General features: G+C 48.7%; 4 protein-coding genes and 1 pseudogene across 4 annotated transcripts; 1 reads left to right on the forward strand and 4 right to left on the reverse strand.

Annotated features, from left to right (window-relative positions):
- The first annotated feature begins 673 nt into the window (after positions 1 to 673).
- Positions 674 to 6,154, forward strand: LOC136518709 (ras-related protein RIC2-like). The gene is made up of 2 exons (XM_066512396.1): positions 674 to 1,095; positions 5,710 to 6,154. Exons 1-2 carry the CDS (start codon positions 863 to 865, stop codon positions 6,137 to 6,139), a joined length of 663 nt encoding a protein of 220 aa, XP_066368493.1. The 5' UTR covers positions 674 to 862; the 3' UTR covers positions 6,140 to 6,154.
- Positions 6,155 to 6,493: 339 nt separating this feature from the next.
- On the reverse strand, positions 6,494 to 7,131 carry LOC136518711 (uncharacterized). Its single transcript, XM_066512398.1, has one exon. It carries the CDS (start codon positions 7,032 to 7,034, stop codon positions 6,501 to 6,503), a length of 534 nt encoding a protein of 177 aa, XP_066368495.1. The 5' UTR covers positions 7,035 to 7,131; the 3' UTR covers positions 6,494 to 6,500.
- A 1,173-nt stretch (positions 7,132 to 8,304) lies between these two features.
- LOC136518710 (ras-related protein Rab7-like) lies at positions 8,305 to 10,948 on the reverse strand. The gene is made up of 7 exons (XM_066512397.1): positions 10,788 to 10,948; positions 10,678 to 10,704; positions 10,465 to 10,564; positions 9,512 to 9,658; positions 9,342 to 9,422; positions 9,116 to 9,261; positions 8,305 to 8,649 (listed from the first exon to the last, which is right to left on the reverse strand). The coding sequence occupies exons 1-7, from the start codon at positions 10,838 to 10,840 to the stop codon at positions 8,583 to 8,585; spliced, it is 621 nt and encodes a 206-aa protein (XP_066368494.1). The 5' UTR covers positions 10,841 to 10,948; the 3' UTR covers positions 8,305 to 8,582.
- A 1,354-nt stretch (positions 10,949 to 12,302) lies between these two features.
- On the reverse strand, positions 12,303 to 14,067 carry LOC136515979 (BTB/POZ domain-containing protein At5g66560-like; annotated as a pseudogene).
- A 718-nt stretch (positions 14,068 to 14,785) lies between these two features.
- LOC136517019 (proline-rich receptor-like protein kinase PERK2) lies at positions 14,786 to 20,236 on the reverse strand. Its single transcript, XM_066510530.1, has 8 exons — positions 18,293 to 20,236; positions 16,714 to 17,223; positions 16,493 to 16,579; positions 16,339 to 16,409; positions 16,156 to 16,232; positions 15,897 to 16,044; positions 15,626 to 15,787; positions 14,786 to 15,511 (listed from the first exon to the last, which is right to left on the reverse strand). Exons 1-8 carry the CDS (start codon positions 20,115 to 20,117, stop codon positions 15,089 to 15,091), a joined length of 3,303 nt encoding a protein of 1,100 aa, XP_066366627.1. The 5' UTR covers positions 20,118 to 20,236; the 3' UTR covers positions 14,786 to 15,088.
- Between the last annotated feature and the right edge of the window lie 5,736 nt (positions 20,237 to 25,972).

Raw genomic sequence — 25,972 nt, forward strand, 5'->3', positions numbered from 1 at the left:
GAGAAGCCGTTTTACCGAACGTTTTACGAAAACAACAATAGCTCCACTTCTGATGCTCCTCCTCCTTCAGCGGAGCCAAAGCCAAAGCTGTTTTGGTTAGAGTTGGAGCTCAAGCCCTACCAAACGGGCCCTGAAAGGTTGGAGCTATTAGATTCATGCATGAATTTTAAATAAAAGAAACAGAAAAAACAAATATAAAAAATGAAAATAACTAGTTTAAATATTATAAACATAAATATAATTAGTGGTTGCATCCTCTACTAATAGTATACTCTATTTGCCTCAAATTATAAGTCATTCCAATGTTCGTGGAGTCGAAGCATCTCAAATTTAACTAAATTTATATAATAAAATAATAATATTTTTTATATCAAATAAATATCATTAGATTCTTCATTAATTATTTTTATACTGTACCTATTTAATGTTATAAATCTTTATAAACTTTTCTATAATTTTAATCAAACTTGATATGTTTTTATCCTCTAACAAAGTTGAAATGACAGTACAATTTTATTTAAATAAAAAGAGACAGCCATTCCCTTTTATTTCGAACTGTGTAAAAGGAGAAGTTGTGCAGCCTTGTGCACAAGCAAAAGGTCCATCTTCTATATCACCAAAACATGTGGAGTTTTAAAAGTTCAGAACCGAAAGTAAACACTGCCAACCACTCTTCCGTCTTCAACCCTTTGGTAAATACTAGTACTGCTCCACTACTTGATTGCCGCCTCACTGGCACCGCTCCCAATTCCAGTGACACTGCACCACCCGGCTCCAGCGAGATCCAGACCCAAAACCCCACCTCGCCTACGCTAGCAGGCTAGCAGCAGCCAACCTCTGCCTGAGGAGGGGAAGGGAAGCAATGGCTGCCAACGGAGGCGGGTACCGGGCGGAGGACGACTACGACTACCTCTTCAAGGTAGTGCTCATCGGCGACTCCGGCGTCGGCAAGTCCAACCTCCTCTCCCGCTTCACCAAGAACGAGTTCAGCCTCGAGTCCAAGTCCACCATCGGCGTCGAGTTCGCCACCCGCAGTCTCCAGGTCGACGGCAAGGTCATCAAGGCCCAGATTTGGGACACCGCCGGCCAGGAGAGGTACCCTTTGATCTGCTCTGAACATCTTCGCTTGGCGTCCGCGATGCATTCGTGTAGATTTGTTCTCTACTTTCTCGTGCGCTCCGCCAGTGGTGAGCAAAATGTGATCTTGGGAGCCTCCTTTGCTTGATCTTGGGAGGCTGCCTTAGTTTGGTCTCGGTTGCTTGTTTAGGGAGCCCAATTTCGTAACGCTATTTTGTCAATTGCCACGATTGGTGATCTGGAGGCGATTTCCATATATGCTGATATTTACCGCGAGTAAAATCGCTGCGTTGGCAAGATTTTGTGAAAGACGGGATCTTAGGGGTGGTCAATCACTTGTGTGGTTCAGATGTCTATTAGCTGTTTCTACTAGGTAGATGGGTGGGCACATTTTGATCTTTGGTGGTTGATATGTCGTTTCCTGTCTTACCTTGTTGGCAACTGCACAGCAGCACGGGTAAATTTCTTTGTCCTTCGGTGTCTATCCATTCTATTTGTGGCTCTGCTTCCTTCCCAGACAAAATAGGGGCTATGTAGGTTGTCATATTTTGGAACTATGTTATCAAGAGATCTCACTTCAAACTTGATGCCAACTGCTCGCTGTTGAAGAATCAGAAAGTTTAGACAACTAGATGAGTTTGATGCTACTAACTGTTCAGCCATGCTAAACTTTTAGTTTTGTCCAACATTTTACTTTGGCCAAATCTGTAGAAAAATGTACCAACATCTAGGATACCAAAAAAATGCACTATTAAGACATATTTCAGGGTGATTTTAGTGATTTTTTATGCTCTAAATGTTGGTGCATTTTTCTATAAACTTGGTCAAAGTTAGATAAGTTTGTCTTACGACAAAGACTAAAACAACTTACATTTTGATTTTTTAAGGTGGGAGAAGTTGAGGGTTAATGCTCCAGAATTGTATATTTGTGAGAATTGTCTTGCCTCAACTTCAGATTTTTCAGACAGGGGATGCCGATAAACAAACTTTTTTCTTTGTGATGTTTCATTTCTATACAATAAGCAAACATGCAGTTACACAGTTCGTTTATAAGCCAAACAGCTTCATGTATTTAGTCCGGCGCCCGGGTGTAGTGAAAAATGAGCAAGGGTCTTCGCATCAGAGTCGACGGGTGCGAAGGGAACCAACTAGGATCCGTTTAGGTAGTTGGAATGTAGGGTCACTTACAGGTAAGTTAAGAGAATTAGTTGATACCGCGACTAGGAGGCGTGTAAATATATTATGCGTTCAAGAGACTAAATGGAAGGGTCAGAAGACGAAGGAGGTGGACAATACAGGTTTCAAGCTTTGGTACACAGGGACAGTCGCGAATAGAAATGGAGTAGGAGTTTTGATTGATAAGAGCCTCAAGAATGGTGTGGTGGGAGTGAGAAGGCAAGGAGATAGGATTATCTTAGTCAAGCTTGTCGTTGGTGATATGGTATTGAACGTAATTAGTGCGTATGCCCCCCAAGTAGGCCTCGATGAGAGTGTTAAGAGACAGTTCTGGGAAGACTTAGATGGCCTGGTTAGAGCTATACCTAGTAGTGAGAAGCTTTTTATAGGAGGAGATCTTAATGGACATGTAGGTACTACAAGCGCAGGTTTTGAGGCGGTTCATGGAGGTTTTGGGTATGGTAGTAGGAATCAAGAGGGGGAGGAAGTTCTGGACTTCGCGGTAGCTTTTGACCTGATGATAGCCAACACTTTCTTTAGAAAGAGAGAATCTCATCTAGTGACCTTCAGTAGCGGACAACACTGTAGCCAGATTGACTTTGTCCTCACAAGAAGAAAGGACAAACGAGCATGCTTGGATTGCAAGGTGATACCAGGGGAGTGTGTTGTTTCTCAACATAAGCTTTTGATGGCAGATTTTCGTTTTCAAGTGCGTGCCCGTAGGGATAAACAAGCTAAGATTGAAAGAATAAAGTGGTGGAAACTGAAAGGGGAGACGTCAGAGGTATTTAGGGAAATGGTTATCAAAGAGGGCTCTTGGAAGGAAGAAGACGACATAAACAATATGTGGGACAAGATGGCAACCAACATTCAAAAGGTAGCCTCAGAGGTGTGTGGAGTAACCAAAGGAAGGGGACGCGAGGCTAAAGATACTTGGTGGTGGAACGAGGAAGTTCAAAGGGCTATTAAGGAGAAGAAAGAATGCTATAGACTCTTGTACCATGACAGGAGTGCGGACAACATAGAGAAGTACAAGGTGGCAAAGAAGACTGCAAAGCGAGTTGTAAGTGTGGCAAAGGGTAGAGCGTACGAGGATCTTTACCAACATTTGAGTACGAAGGAAGGAGAGAAGGACATTTATAGGATGGCTAGGGTTCGTGAGAGAAAGACACGGGACTTCAACCAAGTTAAGTACATTAAGGATGAAAGGGAGCATCTCTTGGTAAAGGAGGATGAGATCCGACATCGATGGCAAGAGTATTTTGATAAATTGTTCAATGGTGAGAATATGGACACAACCTTTCAGTTGGATGACTCTTTTGATGACACCAATAGGCGCTTTGTGCGGAGAATCCAAGAATCTGAGGTCAGAGAGGCGTTGAAAAGGATGAAAGGAGGTAAGGCGATGGGACCGGATGGTATCCCAATCGAGGTGTGGAGATGCCTCGGGGACATAGCTGTAGTATGGTTAACCAAGCTGTTCAACCATATTTTTCGATCGAACAAGATGCCTGATGAGTGGAGGAGAAGTATATTGGTACCGATTTACAAGAATAAAGGGGATATTCAAAGTTGTATAAATTACCGGGGAATTAAGTTGATGAGCCATACTATGAAGCTATGGGAGAGAGTTATCGAGCATCGCTTGAGAGCAATAACGCGGGTCTCTATGAACCAATTTGGTTTCATGCCCGGAAGGTCAACCATGGAAGCCATTTTCTTAATAAGACAAGTTATGGAGCGGTATAGGGAGAAGAAGAAGGACCTACACATGGTTTTTATTGACTTGGAGAAGGCTTATGATAAAATACCAAGGAATGTTATGTGGTGGGCTTTGGACAAACATAAAGTCCCAACGAAGTATGTCGGGCTCATTAAGGACATATACAACAATGTTGTGACTAGAGTTCGAACAAGTGATGGAGACACGGATGACTTCCCGATTAGGATAGGACTACATCAAGGGTCAGCTTTGAGCCCTTATTTGTTTGCTTTAGTGATGGATGAGGTCACAAGGGACATACAAGGGGACATCCCTTGGTGTATGCTTTTCGCGGACGATGTAGTGCTAGTTGATGAAAGCCGGACATGAGTGAATCAGAAACTGAAGTTATGGCGGGAGACTTTGGAGTCCAAAGGTTTTAGACTTAGTAGAACTAAAACTGAGTATATGAGATGTGACTTCGGCACTACTACTTGGGAGGAGGAAGATGTTAGTTTGGAAGGTCAAGTAGTGCCTATGAAGGATACTTTTCGATATTTAGAATCAATGCTACAGAGGGACGGGGATATTGATGAAGATGTTAGCCATAGAATCAAAGCAGGGTGGATGAAGTGGCGGCAAGCGTCTGGTGTCCTATGTGACAAAAGGGTACCACAGAAGCTAAAAGGCAAGTTTTATAGGACGTCGATTAGACCTGCTACGTTGTATGGTGCAGAATGTTGGCCTACGAAAAGACGACATATTCAATAGCTAAGTGTCGCGGAAATGCGTATGTTGCGTTGGATTTGCGGTCATACAAGAAGGGATCGAGTTCGGAACGATGATATACGTGAGAGATTAGGGGTAGCGCCAATTGAAGAAAAGCTTATTCAACACCGGTTGAGATGGTTTGGACATGTGCAACGGAGACCTCCAGATGCACCGGTGCGTAGTGGAATCCTAAGTCAGGATAGTAACGTGAAGAGAGGCAGAGGAAGACCGAAGTTGACTTGGGTAGAGGCAATAAAAGGAGACTTGAAAGGATGGAATATACCTAAAGACTTAGCCTTAGATAGGAGTGCTTGGAAGACAGCTATTCATGTGCCTGAACCTTAATTGTTTCTGTTGGGTTTCAACTCTAGCCTACCCCAACTTGTTTGGGACTTAAAGGCTTTGTTGTTGTTGTTGTTGTTATTGTTGTTGTGGTGGTGGTGATGGCTTCTGGAAGGTACAAATTAGCTTGTATCCATCACAATGTTAATTGTACTGAATGAGCGTATTTCCTTTTACTTTTTTCATTAGTTTAGCATCTCATAAACTGTTTGAGATGATTAAATATCAGTATGTCACCCAGCTAGTTAAATCAGGAATTTTTTTTTCTTCTTTTTTTTGTGCTAGAACTTTGTTTGGAGTTTGGACAAATCAGCTAAGAACAGCCCTGTCAGAGGTTGGTTAGCAATACTATATTCAGGGCGTGTGTGTTTTCCTAGGCACACCATTTGAAACTACAATTGACCATGTTGCTGAATTAAGTGGATCTAGAATGGTCACTACTTATAAGTTATAACTAGTAGCTGCAAAAACTCTGGAGATGTCCACATCTGTTTTGAGGTGGATTTGCAATTCAGTCTGGTTTACCTCTCTCCTAGGAGATTGACATGTCCGGTCTCATTTGCAGAACCATCACAAGATAGAAAGGAAAGGTAGTGTCCATTTATATTATCTTCTCTCATTGTTTTCTGCTGGTTTTTCAGGTACCGTGCTATTACAAGTGCCTATTACCGAGGAGCTGTAGGGGCATTGCTTGTCTATGATGTCACCCGCCATGCTACATTCGACAACGTGGGCCGTTGGCTAAGGGAGCTCAGAGACCACACTGACCAAAGCATCGTTGTGATGCTGATTGGCAACAAGTCTGATCTCCGCCACTTGGTGGCCGTCTCAACTGATGACGCCAAGGAGTTTGCCGAGGCCGAATCCATGTACTTCATGGAAACGTCTGCCCTCGATGCCACCAACGTGGACAACGCATTCTCAGAGGTGCTGACCCAGATATACCAGATCGTGAGCAAGAAGACGGTGGAGGCACCAGAGGATGGCGCGGCTGCCCCAGGCAAAGGGGAGAAGATAAACGTGAAGGATGACGTGTCTGCGATGAAGAGAGTTGGGTGCTGCTCAAACTGAGGCGAATAGCCGAATACAAACGGTTTGTTCATTTTTCATGTAGGTATGGCACGGTCGGCTTGCGTTAAAACAAATCTGTTCGATTGTCTTTCTGGTGGTGGTACTGAGGGTTAGAGGGTCAGTCAAACCGTTGAGACTATCAGTTCAAATTATTTATCAGCTCTGAATTTGTGCTTCTGTCAAATTCAATCATTTGGTGTTGGCTTCTTGCCTACTATACTGTGATATTTTTGTTAACTGAAGAATTTGCCAACCAATCCTTTTGTCGACAGAGGAATTTATCAGCTCTATAAACTGAAGTTGCAAAACAGTTTATACGCGCAATCAATTTAGAGATCTATAATGGATCTCTGGGACGAATTCATCCGGACCAGACAGAACCAGCGGCCTGGATCAGCTGCGCGCAGGCGCAGACGAGGAACAGCGACGCCGGCACGCCGAGCAGCAGCATGGCCAGCAAGCCGGCGCCGAGCCCCGGGCGTGTGTTCACGAGGAGCACCTCGAGAAGGCCGACCGCGCTGCGCACGCCCGCCAGGTAGCTCCCGTGGTGCCGCCGCTCCAGCTCCGTCCACTCAGTCGGCAGCGGGATGCCGGCGCCGCCGACATCGACGTCATTGTCAAAAATGTCATCGTCCTCTGACGACTCCGCCCGCGCCTCGCGGATGCGCCGCCGCAGCGTCGCCATGCCCTCGTCCACCAGCCGACCGCCCTCAGAGGAGGACGAGCCGTTGTCGGCGCGCCGCCCGACGCCGAGGAGCATGGCCCTCTGCCCGCCGCCGCCGGCGCGACGTGGCAGCCGAATGGGAGGTGGCACCAAGAAGCTGCTGTTGGAGATCAAGCGAGTAGGGGCTGAGCCACCAGTAGCTCGGCTTGCTGCTGCCGGCGCCATCGCCATTACCTGCTGCCGCCGCCGCCTACACTTCACAGCTAGCCCTGCGACGTACGAGTGTGTGCCAAATGCGCGCTGCCACGTCCCACCGTCGTGCGCGGCGCCTGATATATATGGCGATGCCCCGCTGCCCGGGGCCGGGGGCGGCCGGACAGGGAGGGTGGTCAGTGGTGTAACGTAGCGGGATTTGCGCGCGTGATTGGGCGAAGGGAAAACGTGGGGAGAATGGTTAGCTAGACAGCACGGCAAAGGATCTGTCGACAGCCGTGCGCGGGCCGCGTCCTTCACGTTCGTTTAGCCGGTTAGCCCGCCGGCCGTGTTCTCATGCGTGCTCACTGCCCGCCCCCGGCTGCCGGACGGGACGTGCACGGGCCTGCGCCGTTTTTTTCGATTTTTTAAACAAAAAACCTTCATTTTTCCTCGCTTTCAACGTGCCTTTATCGGCGCTGCGCAAACGAACAGGCATATGAGAACGAGTCGACATCGGCAAGGTGAAGTCTTTCGACTTTTGAGAACGTTTTGGGTTTTGGATTTTGATTGCCTATTTGCTCCAAATGGCTTTCAAAGGATGGCTACTGAATTTGCAGACGCGTCTTGCATATAGTGATAACTGGGTGCCACTTTCCATAAGAGGAGGCATTTAACAACAGAAAAGCTACACATCACTAGAGTGTTCACTCGATTTCTCTTTCCTTCTGCATCTCTGACAGGCTTAGAAGAAACTTTTGGAAAGGCAAGAAGGCCAAGCGGCGTGGACGACGGTGGTGCGCCGCCGTAGTGGGCGACAAAGGAGGCGGCCGGGCCCAAACTCGATTTCTCTTTCCTTGTCTTCGTCTCTCTTTTCTTCTGCATCTCTGACGGGCTTAGAAGAAACTTTTGGAAAAGCAAGCAGGCCAAGCGGCGGGGACGACGGTGGTGCGCCGCCGTAGTGGGGGACGAAGGAGACGGCCGGGCCAGGTTTGGACGGGGGCGACCATGGCCTTGACAGCAGCGGGGTAGGGGAAGACAGAGATCGCCGTGGGCACGGTAGCTCTCGCAGCCGTGGAGCTCCAGCAAAAACCTACTACGCCGCAGCAGGACAGTGTGCAGCAGCCACACGTCAGGAGGAAGAAGATGCCAAGAAATAAAATCTGGTGTCCGGAGACCTCAAAACACTCAGGCGAGAGATGTGGATTCTTTAACAATTAATAACATCTATTTTCTAGCGAGAACGGGTGTAGTAACTCGCATTGAAGCAGATAGCGAGGAAAAGGCGATTGCCAGACAGACAAATTCATACTCGTCCCACACAAAACCATAAATGATGAACTTTAGTTTACACTTCCTCTTATTTTGCCCAATTGTATTCACAAGATATGACGCTACTGATGAAACTGCACAAAGTCCACGGATTGACAGCATGGGCAGGCGCCCTTGGGTACATAGCAGGAGACTGGAAGGTAACAAATGGAATACGGATCCGTAGATAGCCATGGAGGCCCAGCAATGTCAAAGGTATTGTTTGGTCACTGCATAGCCGGTGATGATCACAACGCCCTCGTGATGCCTCATGCCTTAACAACAACCAGATGATCTCTGGGCCCGGTAGCCACCCACCACGTCCACGGTATCTGGCACATACCTTCAAGAACAAATCGATAAAGATCAAAAAAGGAGGCACGGAAAGAAATACAACCAAAAGAAAGAAACGAATAGTGCTAATCCTGAAACTATGCAAACATATCCCCCACAAAAAGGACCAGCACATGGTTGATGATTTGACATGGATAATACTGAAAAGTGACCAACAGAAGAAGTTTATTTTTCCCAAAATGTTACTACTGTAGTCTTATTGCAGCAAATGATGCTAGTCCTGGTACGATGCAAATACACCCCCAAAAAGAGGATCAACAAAAAGCGACTAATTTTGTTGATGACTAACAACTGGAGCAAAAGACCCAACTGAAGGACCAATTGATATTCCAAACATAACTACTCTTACTGCAGTGCTCCGTTTTCTAGTACTTGCAAAGACTAATGCCACATAAAAACAGTACTGTCAAATGTCAATCAAACATACAGAGAAAGGAGAATCACAGTGTGCTTACAATTCTTCCTCTGGTTCATTCTTCAGAGCGTTCTTTACGATACACTGGAAGGCATCTTCCACATTCGTTCCATCCTTAGCAGATGTCTCAAAGTAGGGGATGTTCCCTTTAGAAGCACACCAAGCTTTTGCCTTTTTCTCCGATACCTAAAATGACATTTCTAATCAGTACAATCTAGTTGAAGAGAAGAATTTATCCAGAGAGCAAATCGTGTAGTGGTATTTACCACTCGGCTGTTGCCACCATCTACATCAACTTTGTTACCCAACAGAACAAAAGGGAAATTATCAGGATCTGATGGGCTCGCCTGCAAAGGGAAACATCCAAAGTTAGACAAAAAAAGAAAAAAAAAACAGGATTGTTGACTGAACTAATAAAGCATTGGAAATATTTCACCTGAATTAGAAACTCTTCACGCCAGTTGTTCAGGTTATCAAATGATTTCATAGAGTTAACATCATAGACTAGGACACAACAATCCGCTCCCCGGTAGAATGCAACGCCAAGACTCTGAAACCTTTCCTGACCAGCAGTGTCCCATATCTACAAAGACATATTAAACACCATAAACCAGCAGATACAAGATGACTGGTAGAAAATTCTCTTCACATGATATTAATCTGAATCTACACAGATTCCTTATGTACCCAATAGATTCGATGAAGATGGCGCTTTATTAAGAAGCAGCCAAAACATAAGAAACTACTTTAAATAGTTAGACAGTTATGATATGAAGGTCTGAAATGATCTGAACAGTCCTTTGTTAATTAAGCGGAGAACAAGATTACGGGAAAATATAAAGAAGGGTTACTAATGTAGCTGCCAAGTGCCCCTATGCTAATCAAACAATATCATGCCAATATAAGCAGTGAAATCTGGTTCACTAGTAAAGAATGAAAAATAATGCAGATGCCTAGAAGGTCTAAAAAGTACACCATTTACTAGTAGTGTTTTTCTCATGGAAAAATTATGACGTGCATTTTCTAGCAGAAATAGTTCACTATATTGTTGCCAATACAGTAAATCAATTTAGTAATAAAATTGATAAAACTGACTTTTCGTCAACAGGAGCAAGTACTAGAGCTATATATTTCAAGTGCAAGCGAGCGAAATGCCTAAGCAAAACAGCATATGTGTAGACTGAATCAGCCGCTACAAGCACGATGACATGGCCTAACAAGCAAGCATTCAGGTGTTCAATGGCAAACATCCTCTCCTACACTTTTTAAATATCACAGCTGATCAGTTCACAAACTAATTGACTATCGGGGCTGAAGTTGACCTAAAGAAACCGAACTACTCGCATAGCACGACACAGCATATGGCTAAGGGAACCAAACCAATCTTACTTGCAGAGTGAAGAGCCTATCCTCGAACTGCACCTCCTTGGTGAGGAAATCCGCGCCAATCGTAGCCTTGTACTGGTTGCTGAACTTCTTGTTCACATATCTGAATTACATCACAGCTCAAAGAAAACACAGTCCAAACCAAACAACTAGAAGAATAAAAGATTCAACGAAATCAAGTCAGCTTGTCAAGAATCGATCCGAATCGCAGGATACTGGTTCATCAAGGACGTCTTCCCAACCCTAGATCACAGGAAAACAGAGGTCAGCGAGAGACAAAAGGCAAAGTGCCCTCGCAGGGGGGAAGGGAGATCCGAAGCGCTCACCCGCTGTCGCCGAGGATGATGACCTTGAGTAGGGTGCGGCGGCGCGACGCCATCGGGATCTAGGGCCGCCACGGGGCGGCGATCTCGCTCTCGCGTGCGGGGACTGGAAGGGGAAGGGAGAGAGGCCGGCCAGAGAATCCGGGGGGGGAGTTGGGGTTGGGGAGCCGTCGCGATGCGTTACGTTTTTGTGGTGGGCGCAGGAACGACACAGGGAAAGGAAGGAAGGAGAGACTACCCGCGGAACGGGACGGCATGTGTGATGAGGTGGCGGCCACACCGTGGGCCACAGCGGGAGCAAGCGCATCATTTTTATTTGCAATTGTTTATGATTTCTTTAAAAAAATATTTGGAGCTTATCAGCTTGATCGCTGCCTTTATTATTTTGTTGGCTGTTCTTTTATAAAGATTTTGTTGTCTGTTGGTGCAGAGTTGCAGCCTGCAACAACAACCAAACAGCAAATGCAACCGATCAAACTGAATACAAATGCTGCCTCCTCCAGTCCTTTCCACAATTCTAGCCTCCAAAATACATTTTTTATTATAACTTATTATTGTTGTTTTATTAAAGTAGGTTTTATGACTAATCTACATATGATGTCTAGACTAAATCTTTAAAATTAAATTGATAATCAAAATTGTAAGAATTTGAATTTCACCTTGTTCAAAATAACAGGAAATGTAAAATTGGAGGGAGCGTATAAAAATTATAGCCATGAACAGATATGTGCATGATTATATGTGCTATGAATGGATATGTGCCAGTGGACTGTTGATATAGATGGCTTTAACGTGGAAATATAATTCTAATGGGGTTTAAGATTATCAAATAATCACCATGTTCGCTTGTTGGTTTCGGCTAGGCTTATTCAACCGGCCAACAGTGTTTTCCTCTCACAAAAAACCAGCAGCAGCCAGCCCAAACCAGCACCAGCACCAACCAGCGAACACGCTGAATATATAGATATAGATATAGATATAGATAATGATGACAAAACATTATTCATTTATTACTTTAATCAAAAAAATTTCTATGTTTACAATAACAAACATCATTTACAAGCACATTTTTGAAGTGATTTGGGCTATTTTTCAGAGTGTTAGATGTAGTTGTTTAGATGCAGATTTATGCATTATTTTTATTAATATTAGAAATGTATAATTTAGATGCAAATCGAGATGTTGCTCTATTCTGTTTTTAATACTATCAGAGTTGAGTAATTTAGAGGTTATTTTAGATTATATTTTATTATTATGACATACATGGTTAGTTTAGATGACGATTAGAGGCTATTTTTTATAGGGGAAATTGGCTGGCGGCACCCACAGTGGTGGTCGTTTATTGGCGGACACCCAAAGTGGAGCTGTATGATATAAGACACTCTGGTTTGTTGTAATTATGACAGAGGACACCGCGGGCCGGTTTCCACCGGTTGAGGAGAGAGAAAAATTCAGTTTGGACATCCGATGCCCCTGAGCCACGTTTGGGTCTGGTCGGACCAGCTAAGCCTGGTCTAGTTAACCGGCTGGTCCAATAACGTTTGGGCTCATCCCCATCCTGGACGCCCTAGACGCCATCACGTTCCGCGCGTGCGAGTCGCACACCTGCGTATTGAACTCGCACCCGTGCCGCGCCCTCCACTCGCCCGCAGCGTGCCTCGACCCGTCCCTGCCGCCGTCGGCGCTGCGCATGCTAGAGCACTCGCGCTCCAGCTCCTGCACCCGGCTCGCCACGCTGTCCATGTCTAGCCGCAGCACCTGGCTCTCCTGCGCCAGCGCCGTCGCCCCTCGCCACGCCGCCGCCTCGCTGGGGCCTACCCGAGGAGCGCCACCGGCGGAGGGCGCGAGGAGCGTGCTCGTGATGGCACGCCGAAGCTGCAGCTGCTCGAAGAAGAGCACCTGCAGCACCGCTCGCAGCGGGAGCCGCTCGTTCTGCGCTGCGTGCGTGCACGCCTCCACCGTCAGCTTCCGGCAGTCCACCACACCCACCACCCTGTCCCGCTCCTCCGTCGTTAGTCGCGGGTGCGCCTGCAAATTAGCCCGTCAATGGCCAAAAGAGATGAGGTCTTTGGCAGTGACAGCTCAAAAGGAGACAATTTTTTCTTTGTCCTTTAACGTGGACAACATGCTCCGTGGTGCACGTACCTTGAGGTAGATGTCGACGGCGTGGTAGACGCTATCGTCGTAGATACGGGCATGGTCGGGCAACAAAAGCGCAAGCTCGCAGAACTTGGCGGGCTTCAGGTTGGCGTCTGACGCAACCTCGGCGAGGTAACTATCCACTAGCTTGGCCACCTGCACCATGACCACGTCAGACGGCCGTGCCACCTCCGCGGCCACCGCTTCCTCCTCCTCGATCGCCGCCGAAGATGATGCCTCGCCGCCAGGCTCCTCCTCCGCGAGGAAATACCTGATGATCCGCTGGACGCAGTCCACGTCGTAGAGCGTCTCCGCGGTGCCGGAGTAGTTCAATATGAGCACGTCCTCCAGCGTGGCCTGTTGCAGCTGCGTGGCGGCCTTCCGTTCCAGTGCCATGCGCGCTGCATCCGATGCGCGCCGTGCGCAGCAACGCAAACAGAAACTTGGCGGTGACCACGCGCCCCGAGCACTTGTGTGTGGGGAGGCTGGCGACCACCACCTCGAGGAGCTCCTTCTGCTCCACCTCCGAGGACACCGGCGCGGACGCGAGGCGCCGCCGCATGGACCTCGACAACCCCGGGATGGCGCCCCTGGTGTAGGACACCAGGCAGCTCTCCCTGGCCTCCGCCCTGACGTCGTCGCGCGCGGCCATGGCTGCCATCACCCGCTTGCACATGCGCAGGCCGAGCACGGCCAGGTCATCGAACCAGGACTGCGACGCGGCCGATGAGCGCGAGGCGATGGCGTCCACGCAGCGGGACACAATGCCGAGGTCCTCGGCGAGCGGCAGCAGCTCCTCGCAGGACTTTAGCACCTGGGTGGCGTCGCCGGGGTGCCGCGGCACGGTCTGGTTCAGGTAGGCCTCTGCGCGCGCCGCGAGGTTATCCTCGGCGTGCTCCTCCGTCATCTCCAGATACTCGGCCGCGCAACGAAGGGGCGCGACGTTCCAAGCGGTGAGGTCAACGCGGACGCCGTAGCGGAACGTGGTGGCATCCAGGGCGTCCAGATAGTGAGCTAATAACGTTTGGGTCGGTTATTAGCTGGTCCAACCAGACCCAAACGTGGCTCAGGGGCACCGGATGTCCAAACTGAATTTTTCACTCTCCTCAACCGATGGAAACCGGCCCGCGGTGTCCTCTGGCATAATTACAATAAACCAGAGTGTCTTCTAGCATACAACTCCACTTTGGGTGTCCGCCAGCAAACGACCACCACTGTGGGTGTCCACCAGCCAATTTCCCCTTTTTTATAACAGTACATGTGAGTAATTTAGATGTAGATTTAGGGTACTATAGTCGAGAGTATCCATAATGGTAGAGGTTAGATATAAATTTAGATGTTATCTTAGAGTCTTTATAGAAACATAGTTATTATTATTCGCGCCATTCTCTGGTCTGATTTTCAGACCAGCCGGCTGCTTCTCTCACAAATCACTGTGCATCTTTCAGCCGCTACAATATGTCTCTCTCACACAACTAGTCAGTTTCAGTCAAGTTTCAGCCAGCCGAACGGGTCAATTGTTAACAATGAAGTTTTACCGAGCGGCTTGTTCGCTGGTTGGTTTCTGGGCTGGTTTGGACTGGCGGGTGCTGGTTTATTGTGAGAGAAAAACACTGTTGGCTGACTGGTTTGGGCTGGCTGAAACCAACAAGCGAACAGGCCGGTATGGTGTTGGGGACTTAGGGGTCTGGATAGAGATAGATAATTTGACCGGCCGGTGTAGCAATGATTGCAATCAAAGCTTAAACTAAGTGGCCACCAGTGGATGCTAACTATCTGGCAGCACAGCGAAGCAAAAAAGGCGCATGTGACTAACAAGAAAGTTCCATACAGCAAATCTCGATCACGGGACGAATCAAGCCGCTACGTCTCACTCGAATATCCTGTGTTCTCCAAAACTGACTGAAAGTCTGCACTTTGAGCAAAAAATTTACTACCAATTTTGTCTAGCAAACCCTTGGACCAAAATGATATGACCAAGCTAGAAAAGTTCTAATCCATCAGTTTCAAAAAAGAAAAAGTTCTAATCCTACAACTAACCTCTTTTTTTAACATAATCCTACCACTAACTTGAATTCCTGATTGCCTGTATTGTGTACCCCCTAAATAACGAACGTTAAATAAAAAGCCCAAGAAGAAACTTTTAAGAAAAAAAAAACGCTGCGTCACTCGTCGGTGTGTCCCGACCGCGTGCGGCGGGTAATCCCCTCGGCGGCGCCGATCTCGCCGGACCTCTGTCCTTCCCTCCCCGCCACCGCGACTGCGGCGCTGGACACGGCGGTCTGCGGCCGGTTCGTGGCCCCGTGCGCGCTGGCCGCCGCCTCGCTCGTGGCGGCGTCGTCGTCGCTGGAGCTGGACGACGACGGGTGCAGCCCGTACTCGCTCGTCGCCTCGCTCACGTAGCTTCTGCTCATGTTCTCAGTGAGGCGGAAGCCTCCGGTAGAGGAGGTCCCCGGCACGAACGCCATCCGCCTCATCCGCCGCAGCTGCTCGGCCGCGCCGCCGTCGTCCACGACCTCGCTCTGCCCCGGCGCCACGCCGGCGTTCAGGGCCTCCACCGACATCTGCCCCTCCAGGAACCGCACGATCTGCTTTGTCCATGAATGAAAACAGCACGTGCACTGATGTTAGCAAACCTTCCTGCAAAAAATCTGCAGCGAATGAAATCGTGTCTCGCAGCTTGGCCGCGATCGGTCGGTCACCTGGCTCATCCGCGGGCGGGACCGGGCCGTGGTCCGCACCGCGGCGGCGGCGCAGGCGATGAGCCGGCGCATGTCGACGCCGTCGTAATCGGTGCCCAGGCTCGGGTCGGGCAGCTCGTCTAGGACGTCCTCTTCGAGAGCTCTTGTCAGCCTGGGCCTTGACTGCACCAAAAATATTCACCGGCAGAAGAATGGCAGAATTAGTCACCTAGCTCTGCATGAACATTCAGTCAAAATTCAGAACAACGAGTCAGAATTCAGGGTAACTCACCCAAGAAACCAGAGTCTCGTCGTTGTCTGGCTCGGGTGACAGGACAGGCGTCATCCCTGTTATCAGTTCCAGAAGCACCACTCCGAAGGAGTAGACGTCGGATCGGTCCGTTACTTTGCCGGTGGTGGCGTACTCCGGCGCCAAGTATCTGAAAAACGAGTTTATCACTGACAATGCTTTCTAGTTCCTACTAGATACAGTCATAAACTTCTTAGTCACTTGCTGACACTATATAAATGTTACGGAGCAACGGGTTTACCCGAAGGTTCCCATGACGCGCGTGGAGACGTGAGTGTCATCTGCGGGCTGGATCTTGGCCAACCCAAAGTCTGAAACCTGCACAACAAATGCTCGTTTTCAGACAAATGCATCCATGCATGACATCCAAAATTCAGACACCGGCGAAGAATAAATCGATGTGATATGTGCTGAAATCACTTACCTTGGGCTCGAAATTGTAATCCAGAAGTATATTTGCCGCCTTGATGTCACGGTGGATAATCTTAGGATCACCTGATATACCAAGACAGAGTCTCGTCCCATCAACACATCCAAACTAGTCTAAAAATTCAGACAAGCAGAGTGCTGCGACTTACAGTCCTCGTGCAAGTAGGCCAATCCCTTGGCCGAGCCAAGCGCGATCCTCCACCTCTGCTGCCAATCCAGCGCCCGGCGACAACTCCCTGGAACAATGCATGCAAAACCATGTCAGTCAGGCGAGCCGTCCCCGTGCAATGCAAACCGGCGGGCAGCCAAACAAAACCTGCGCCGGCGCAAGCGAGCTACGCTACGCATAGACATGGACATGGACACGTACCGTGCAGGTGGAGCTCGAGCGTCTTGTTGGGCACGTACTCGTAGACGAGCAGGCGCTGGTCGCCGTGGATGCAGTAGCCAACGAGGGAGACGAGGTGGCGGTGGTGCACTCGGCTGATGATCTCCACCTCGGCGCGGAACTCGCGGTCGCCCTGCCCGCTCCCGGGCCGCAGCCGCTTGATGGCCACCTCCTCGCCGCCGGCGGCGCCCTCCAGCGTGCCGCGGTACACGTGCCCGAACCCGCCCTGCCCGAGCAGGTTCGCGTCCGAGAACCCGCCCGTCGCCGCGACCAGCTCCGCGTACGACACCGTGCCGCCCGTGACCGGCGGAGGAGGGGGCGGCGGGCGCAGGGGACCCGAGAGCGCGCCGCTGCCGCTGCTGGTCTGCCACGACTGATGCCCGAGCATCTGCTGCGAGTACGACTGCGGCGTGGACTGTAATGGCGCTGACGACGGCGGTTTCGATTGCTGGTGCGACGACGACACCGGCAGCCGGGGCCCGTAGACGTTGCCTGAGGATGTGAGGATGTTAGAGGTTCAAAATTTCGGCGAAATTTTGTGAAATTCGGTAATTTCGTGGTAGCCGAAAGAAAAATCCGAAATTTTGTAATACACTAATACATGTGTTATATAACTTTAGACTTAATTTTTTTTAGTTTATATTGCATATTTTTGTATTCAATAGATGTGTAGTCATAAATCATATTAATATTTGTTTAGATTTAAATGTTTTTTTTAGAAAAAGCATACTTCATGTGCTAGTCTCTAAAAAAAAATTCGCCGAAATTTCGGCCGAATTTCACGAAATTCGGTAGTTTCGGTGGTGGCCGAAATTTTTGCAATACCGAAATTGAAAACCCTGGTAGAACAACAACAGCAGAAAGCTAAGCTGAAAAAATCGTTGACGATCGCAGTGTCGCGAAACACTAATACGTGGAATTTTGACCTCTTTTGGTCAGCAGTCGTCACTGGGGTCATGATTTGTGACGACGACTTAACAGTCTAGTCGATCTAGAAGCAGAAATGCAACAAGAAAAGAGTATGCGAGAATCAAACACATAAAGTGGGCAATGACGCAGAGAACTCTAGATTGTATACACTTGTATAGCCATTGTCGTTTCCGTCGACGAGTTCATCAACGATCGACTTTTACGCGGCAAAGTTGCCATGGGTCACGCACTTCAAAAAAGAAGCCTTGAATAGGCACATTGAGCAAGAGCACACGGTTTATCCTGAAAACCGGTCGGCCGGCCGTTCAGCTTCAACAAGACAACAACCAGCTCTCTGGTCAATGGTGTACGTGTCGCCATCGTCACCAACACCGGCAAAGGTTCTTGCTGTGACGTACGCCGGCGGCGCACGAGTGGCGAGTGCGCGTCGTGATGCGTCGTCAGAGCCGCGGGCCCGGCGTGCGGGCACGCGATTTCTTACGTTGCTTGACGCCTGCGCGCACTCACGCACTCACGCGCGCGCACAAACCTAAAGCTTGCTAGCTACTGCGTTGGTGCGCTTGCACCGGCCAAGCCAGAGCGAGCGTGTCAAGCGTATGGCGGTATGGTGTGGGAGTGTTGGCATACGTACCGGACGGAGCGCTGCGGCGGCGTTGGCGGCGCTTCTTGGAGCAGCAGTAGATGAGGCCGGCTATGAGGCCGAGGACGACCACCGTTGCAACCGCCACGGAGACGCCGATCACAGTCCCATTTGAAGCTGATGATGGCGATGACGGCACCGGAGGTGTGAATGACGGCGAGGAAGGGCCATCACTTGGGGGCGACGGGATTACACCAGGAGGAGGGGACGATGGAATTGCGCCGGGAGGAGCTGGAGGGGCGTGAGGAGATGGCGGAACAGGAGACGGCGAGGGCCGCCGTCTGGGCGCCGCTGGAGGATCTGGCCGGAGTGGAGATGATGGCGTCGCGGGTGGTATGTTTGGGGCCGGGACACCTGGGGGAGATGGAGTCGCTGGAGAAGGTGGTGACGGCCTTGGCGGCTCGGGCGACGCCGGGGGAGGCGGCGAAGGCAATGGTGGCGCTGGTATTGATGGAGATGGCGTCACTGGAGAAGGCGGAGACGGCACTGGTGGCACTGGCGTTACGGGAGAAGGCGGCGACGGCACTGGCGCTGGCACTGGGGTCACGGGATCAGGCGGCGACGGCAATGGTGGCACTGGCGTCACAGGAGAAGGCGGCGACGGCAATGGAGGTGGCACTGGCGTCACCGGAGAAGGCGGCGACGGCAATAGTGGTGCTGGTGTTGACGGAGATGGAGGAGTGGGTGCGGGTGGTACCGGCGTCACGGGAGGAGTAGGGGACGGTGCCGCTGGTGCTGGCACCGCAGGGGATGGCGGTGATGGCGTTAGTGGCGCTGGCGTCACTGGAGGCGACGGAGCGGGCGTTGATGGTGAAGGCGGCATGATCGGAGGGGACGGCGTGGGCGTTGTTGGTGGCGCAGGGATCACTGGAGCCGATGGAGGAGGGAGTACTGGCGGAGACGGCGTCGGTGTTGATGGCGCAGGCAACGGCGGTGGCATCACCGGCGGGGGTGTCCCCGGTGGAGATGGGGGCGGTGCTGACGGCGTGGGCGGCGCCACTGGTGCAGGCGGAGAAGGTATTGGTGGCAGCGGTGGTATAGAAGGTAACGCCGGTGGAGCAGCTGGTGTCGCCGGTTGCTGCGGCGTAGGAGGAAACGCCGGTGGTGCAGCTGCTGTCGCCGGTGGCTGCGGTATAGGAGGAGACGCCGGTGGTGCAGCTGGTGTCACCGGTGGCTGCGGCGTAGGAGGAGACTCCGGTGGTGCAGCTGGTGTCGCCGGTGGCAGCGGTATTGGAGGAGACGCCGGTGGTGCAGTTGGTGTCGCCGGTGGCTGCGGCGTAGGAGGAGACGCCACCGGCGGCGGAACAGCAGGCGTCACTGGTGATTGCGGGGGAGGAGCCGGCGGAGCAGATGGTGTTGGTTGCGGGGGTGGAGTAGATGGCGCCGGCGGGTCAGCTGGTGGTGCCGGTGGAGGGGAAGACGGCGGCGGATCAGTTGGTGCCGCTGGCGCCAGCGGTGGAGGTGAAAGTACCGGCGGAGCAGACGGCAGCACGGGTGGCGAGGGAAGCGGCGGGGCGGGAGGCGAAGAAGCCGGAGGATCAGGCGGCGGAAACACTGGCGGCAAAGGTGCCGCCGGTGGGCCAGCAAGAGGAGAAACAGCCTGCGGAGCAACCGGGGTCAGCGGCGGCGGCGGACCTACTGGCGCCTGCAGTGGTGGTGGAGCGGCCGGCGGCACCGTGGGTGATGGAAGCGACGGGGCGGCTGCAGCGGACGTGGTCGACGGCTCTGGAATGCTTGGAGAAGGAGGCGACCGGGCTGGGGCTGCAGGAGTAGTAGTAGTAGATGGAGGCGAAGTATTGGACGGCGGGGCCGACATGGCGGCGCCTGCGCGGCCACTGCGCCCCGTCCGTCACGCGTCGCCGTGGGAGGGGCGGGCGAGGAGATCCCGTAGATTCCGTTCGCTTTTAAGCGTGGCGCCACTGTAAACCCCCCGAAATCTTAACAACCTTTTATTTATTTCGTTTGGATTGGATTCGATTGTGGTTAAGTGAAAACTGAAAACATATCCGGACAAATTTTGCAAGGCATTTTGATGAACAAAGCAAAATTCGCAACAAACCGCCGCCGCACGGGCACGGCCAGGCCACAGACAGGCTCTGGGATGCGTGTTCCACGCCTCCACGGGCCGACGAGAAGAACTAAGCTGGACCGTGACGGACGTCGCAACCTGAGAGAAAACATCCGTAGCCCGTGCGCCTCGCCTCTCCCATGCCATACCGGCCCAATTGTAGCCCGACTACTGGACCCATCTGGCTCGCGCGATGTGCCACAGTACGAGCGGGCTGACGGCCCAAAACGTTGATGGCAGCCCGTTCCAGATCATGTTTTTCTGTTTACATAGGAGACGGCATCACAATCGCATGGTGTCTTAGGGCGTATTCGGATTCATTAACACTAAAAATTAGCTGACTAATAACTAATGGTCGTTAATTTTTAGCTAGCTAATTTTAGCCGTGGCTGTTTGGATCCAACTGCTAATAGGTGGTTGGATAGTAAGTTGAAGGTGCATATAAACTATTAGAATCTATTAGCAACTCCGAACTTGCTAATGGAACTCCGTAGCTTTTCAACTAATAATTAACAAACCTGTTTGATCTAGTAGTACTAATTTTAACTACTAATTTTTAGTGCTAATTGAGCCAAATAGACCTTTAAATTTGTCATCTTGATGAGTCATGACGGCGTCTGCTGTGGCTCCAGAACATAAGATATATATAGAGAGAGTATATTACGTAGCTGGCTATAAAATGTAGCCAGCCAATGCAGCGCACCAGGTGTCTCCTGCTGGTCCTCACGATCCAGTTCCGTGCCGCTGACACAGGAAGCCGCGGAGGCGAATGAGCCGATGTGCTGAGCCACACGGTTACGTTGGTCCACCTACAGTTACTGCCTGCCCATGATTACCGTTGGATTTAATTTCCTACCTAAAAAGCTTGCATAGCTATTATATTATCTACACGTACGTGCGTGCCAAGCAAGTACATGGTTACTAGAATACGTTAGCAAGGTCGTAGAATTACCACAGTTTGGTGTCAAGCAATTCCGAACTAAAATTTACCATACAATAATTTGGATATTTTAAATGACTGGATACGGTAATCAGGATGGGTAGTTACTAGAATTTGGCGTCATGTCAGGAAATTCTGATAAACTTGTTGCTATCACAACAACACTAATTTACCATGCATACTATAATTTTGATATTTACAATAAATTGAATTACGATAATGCAAATGTTCGTCGCGGCGTCCATGTGCAAAGGTACCGAAGTGTGTACATGTACGTGTTACGATAATACAAAGTGCAGCTAGCTAGGAAGTATTTGGTTACTATAATAATAAGGCCCATGTGCCATGGTAATTTACGATAATTTGAATAGGGACATGTTGGAGCAATGCTTGCAAACTATGGAATTGTTATAATTCTTATTGCTCGGACTACAATTTGAGTAGGAAGTTACCACAATTTTATGCCCTGATTATTTGATTACTATAATAATAAAACAAATCTGTCATGATAAATTTACGATAATTCAGGATTGAGGTTGCCGCAATTTATGTTCCTGAGTATGCTTCTGATAACCATTTGCAGTAATATCAAGGCTAATAATTTACAAAAACACAAACAATAATATGAATTGATCAGGATGATGATAATTGGGGCCTCTCCAGCAGCCAAGAACAGCAGCGAACTGCACTAATCAGGAGGCCGTGGTAGGAGACTGCAGTAAAGAGGAATCCGGATCCGCACGTTGAGATGCCAGATCCGCCGCCTATCTTCAAGTTCGCCGCCGCGGGGAGGGCGGCACCAGCATGGAGACAGGCTCCGCCACCACTACCAGAGAGAGGGCCGCCACCTCGTACCGATCGTTCCACGCGAGGTGAGTCGCTCCACGGTCGGGGCCGGCATCCACGCGAGGCGGTCGCTCCTCCGCCGGGGTCACCATCCGAGCGAGGCGGGCCGCGTCGCCGCGCAGATGCCGGACCGCATCCGCGCGAGGCGGGGGCACACGGGGGAGGAGCAGCCGCGGCCACCGGTTGGAAGGAGGAGCTGCCACCACTGTGGGGGAGAACCTGTCGCGGCCGCCGTGAGGTAGGAGGCACCGCCGCCGGTGGGGAAGGAGGAGGAGGCGCCGCCGTTGCTACTCTGCCTGTGATCCGGATGGGGAGAAAATGAGTGGTGGAGAAAATATTAAAAAAATAGTTTATAGCGATTATATACGAAACAAATAAATGGCAGAGTCTATCAATTGGCTTCGGCTACAGAAGCCAAGCGCCAGCCGAGCGGGAATCACGGGAGCCGGAGTGCATGTGTCGTGTTGACTCGGTGCCTCGTGTCTGGGTCGGGATAGCCGTGTTGGGTTCGGCTATGGAATTAGTCTTCAACACCAAATAAATTGCTGGACGACCGCGCTAACCACGTGTCCTCTTTTTACCTGATAGAAAACACTGTTCAACCAAACTTTAAATACTTCCCATCCTCCATTCATCCAGTAACTGTACTGCCCACTTCCTGCTTTACTGCTCACGCAGATAATATGGGCGCAGCGGAGCGCGCCGTCCCGTCCTAGTATATTCCAGACGATGAGCTTCCAAAAGACAATAAGTTTATCTCCATTGCACGCAGACTTGTAGTGTCATAAGCCCCGCTTGGCATGGCTCAAAACGCTCTTAGGCTTTTGCTATAGTGCTCGGAGGTGAAGCTAGTGAAATAAAAAATAATAATGATTTCAAAATGGATAAAAACGATTCCTTTGCTAAAATGCAAGGAGGAGCTGAAGCCGGACGGAGTTTCACCAAACAGGATTTTAATGTCTAACTGCCAGGTGCCGAAACATTATATTAGTATATGCGCACATTTGGCAAATTTTCATCAAATTTGTTTCACACTTAGACAAGAGTTACATGCAACTAACTCGCAACTCAGCTCGTGTTATGGTAGGCCGGGTTCCCGTTATATACAGCTAAGGATGCAAATGGATGTTTAATGGTGCTTAATTTGTTTCTATAGTAAAACTAATTATGTGGCGTGTCATATTATTTTATTTTAGCAAGTTTTCGGTTGACCCAATAATACAAAACACATACTTCATCTGTCCCAAATTATTTTATTATGTATGTAGACATAATATATATATATATATATATATATATATATATATATATATATATATATATATATATAGGTGCGTAACAAAAGTTATGAATCTAGAAATGCTAAAACGTTTTATAATTTGGAATTGGGATAGTAGAACTCTTACGGAGTATATATCTCTATATACAACGTTATTATTATATACAATAGGAACCTTCTTTCTTTTTCAGTGCAGTGACTGGAATTCATCTCCATCATTAATTAATGTTCCTTTTTTTTTTTCCTTTGATACCGAAGCCCTGTGTAGGAGCATATTGGAGTGGGTTGTGCCACTCCGAATAATGTAGCTGGTGTAGTGGTGTGTCTATGTACTTGAGAGTTGAGACTACATGTACGGTCCACATTTTAGGTGCAAGTGTACAGCGGGGTTGGCACTATCTTCAGCTAGCTAGCAATGATCCTTTCATAGGAAGCACCGTCACATAATTGGGGTGGTCCTCTCTCACTAACTACGGAGTATGCATTTAAGCTCCAGTGATCATTGCTGCTAATGATGGGTGATCAACAACTTTCCAGAAAGGATACAGGATAAAGCTAGTAGATATTCTACACCTCCGTTTCCTTTTTTTTTATTTATTATTAACGTTTATCAGCCGGAGTAGCATTTTGGCTTGATATATATTCAGTGTCGTGTCTATCCGGTCTCATTCCGAACCCCACCCCACATCCCATCAAAAAGAAGACTAATACATTGTTTTATTGTCAAACATGTACTCCCTCTGTTATAAAATACAAGGTATTTGTAACTCCTTATGTTTTTCCTTATGCAGCAACCCCCTAAAAAATTGAACTTTTTAAAAATGATACAACAAACTAAAAAGATGTTTCCTTGTTTACATGAAAAATCATTTTTGAAAATGTTTGTAAAGCTTGCATTAAAATGCATTTTTTGGAGTTTCTGTGTTTTCCTAAATTCATTGTGGCACCATGACACCTCTTTCAAATTCCAAATCAAATCCCTCAAAACACTTCTCTCCTAGGGCCAACCACCACTTCTCGCATGTTTTCTTGTTTTGACTTGTTTGCTGTGTTTGGGGTTTTTAGACTTCTTTGCTGTTTTAAAACTACTTCCCCTTTGTTTTAGAAAACCTCTCCTCAAAATCTTGCTTTATCCATATCTTGAATTCCCTCTGCAAAATCTTGTTTTATCCATATCTTAGAATCCCTCTTCAAAATCTTGTTTTATCCATATCTTGAAGTCCCCCTTCAAATCCTATTTCTTTCTTATTTTGAAAATTCTTTTTTTTTAAATCTTGTTAGTTCTTATTTGGAATGTCTACTTCGAAATCCCGCTTTACTTACTTCTAAAACCTCCTTTCTTTTGAAATACTTGTTTTTTTAAACCTATCTTTTTATTCTGTTTTGTACAACTTTCTTCTCAAATCAATATTTTGAAAACTAGCTAGCCAGTTACCGCATTCAGCATACCATTCAGATCATTCTCTTCTGAAACCTAAACCCCTTCTTAACCAACCCTCCTCCCACCTAAACACCCTAAAATCCTACCCTAGCTAAACCCCTCTTTGGTTAGAGCTTGCTGAGTACTTTATGTAGTTAATCCTATACTATGTTGTGTTTTTAGGAAGGAAGTTATAGGATCGGAGCGTATACAAGGATACATGAGATTGACGTCATAAAGCCCATAGAAGGGGAAGGCGCAAGCATTCATATAAGAATAAAGATATAAAATGCACAATAGATCCGTCCTCATTCCAAAAATTTATGTTCCCATGCGTTCGGTTTTTTTAAGTCCAATTTTCTTTTTCGGTCCTCACCTCTTTGTAAAATTCACTCTTCTCTTGGGTCATCTCCTCTCCCTAGCTTCTCTCTTCCTAGTCGCCGGATGCTATGCCTCTGCTTTGGTTCTCCCTAAGCTAGCGGCTATGCTCCTCCTCTCAATGTCGGTACTCTCTCCCATGCCATGCCCATGCCCGTCCCTACTCAATTGCTCTGGTGCCTGCTCCCCTATGTCGGTGACCTACGTCTCACTCCTCCTCAATCATGCCAACGATGGTGCAAACGGGAGAAAGAAACATGTGTTCGCAGCTTCGCACTTCGCAGGGCCGATGAGACGGTCACATGGTGAGATCTACTTGATCACGTGCCGTGAAAGGCCAATAGCGGCTCTCGCGAGGTTCAATGACAACTTTTTCTCTTCCTTTATTTTCTGTCTTTTTCATGTAAGATACAAGTTGAATTAGGCCCTATTATCTCCGGCCCCGCCCCGTCTCCGGCTCCTCGTGTACTTTAGTAAGGAGTCGGAGTAGTTTGGAGTCGTACTAAATGGGGTCTTAGGTTAGACTCTTTATAGAGAAATTAGCGTGGCAATGTTGATGATGCTCTTGTGACAAAACTAGATGGATTCATATTTGTGATCACTGATCGGAGAAAATACTATACTTTATTAGAGTAGCATTGGATCCTAAGTTTGGGAACTCACGGTGGTATGCATATATGCACGGCCGCTGGTACTGTCTCGCAGCTCGATATAAAGTGAGCAGTGAACGTGAGCCACCT

This window comes from Miscanthus floridulus, chromosome 17 (genome assembly GCF_019320115.1).
Source record: "Miscanthus floridulus cultivar M001 chromosome 17, ASM1932011v1, whole genome shotgun sequence".
Classification (NCBI taxonomy): domain Eukaryota; kingdom Viridiplantae; phylum Streptophyta; class Magnoliopsida; order Poales; family Poaceae; genus Miscanthus; species Miscanthus floridulus.

Coding starts and splice junctions, on each gene's coding strand:
- LOC136518709 (XM_066512396.1), top strand. CDS start 863: ATGGCTGCCAACGGAGGCGGGTACCGGGCGGAGGACGACTACGACTAC. Junction 1,096..5,709: donor GACACCGCCGGCCAGGAGAG/GTACCCTTTGAT, acceptor CTGGTTTTTCAG/GTACCGTGCTATTACAAGTG.
- LOC136518711 (XM_066512398.1), bottom strand. CDS start 7,034: ATGGCGATGGCGCCGGCAGCAGCAAGCCGAGCTACTGGTGGCTCAGCC.
- LOC136518710 (XM_066512397.1), bottom strand. CDS start 10,840: ATGGCGTCGCGCCGCCGCACCCTACTCAAGGTCATCATCCTCGGCGAC. Junction 10,705..10,787: donor ATCATCCTCGGCGACAGCGG/GTGAGCGCTTCG, acceptor CCTGTGATCTAG/GGTTGGGAAGACGTCCTTGA. Junction 10,565..10,677: donor AAGACGTCCTTGATGAACCA/GTATCCTGCGAT, acceptor GATGTAATTCAG/ATATGTGAACAAGAAGTTCA.
- LOC136517019 (XM_066510530.1), bottom strand. CDS start 20,117: ATGTCGGCCCCGCCGTCCAATACTTCGCCTCCATCTACTACTACTACT. Junction 17,224..18,292: donor CCGCCGCAGCGCTCCGTCCG/GTACGTATGCCA, acceptor TCACATCCTCAG/GCAACGTCTACGGGCCCCGG. Junction 16,410..16,492: donor GGCCTACTTGCACGAGGACT/GTAAGTCGCAGC, acceptor TTGGTATATCAG/GTGATCCTAAGATTATCCAC.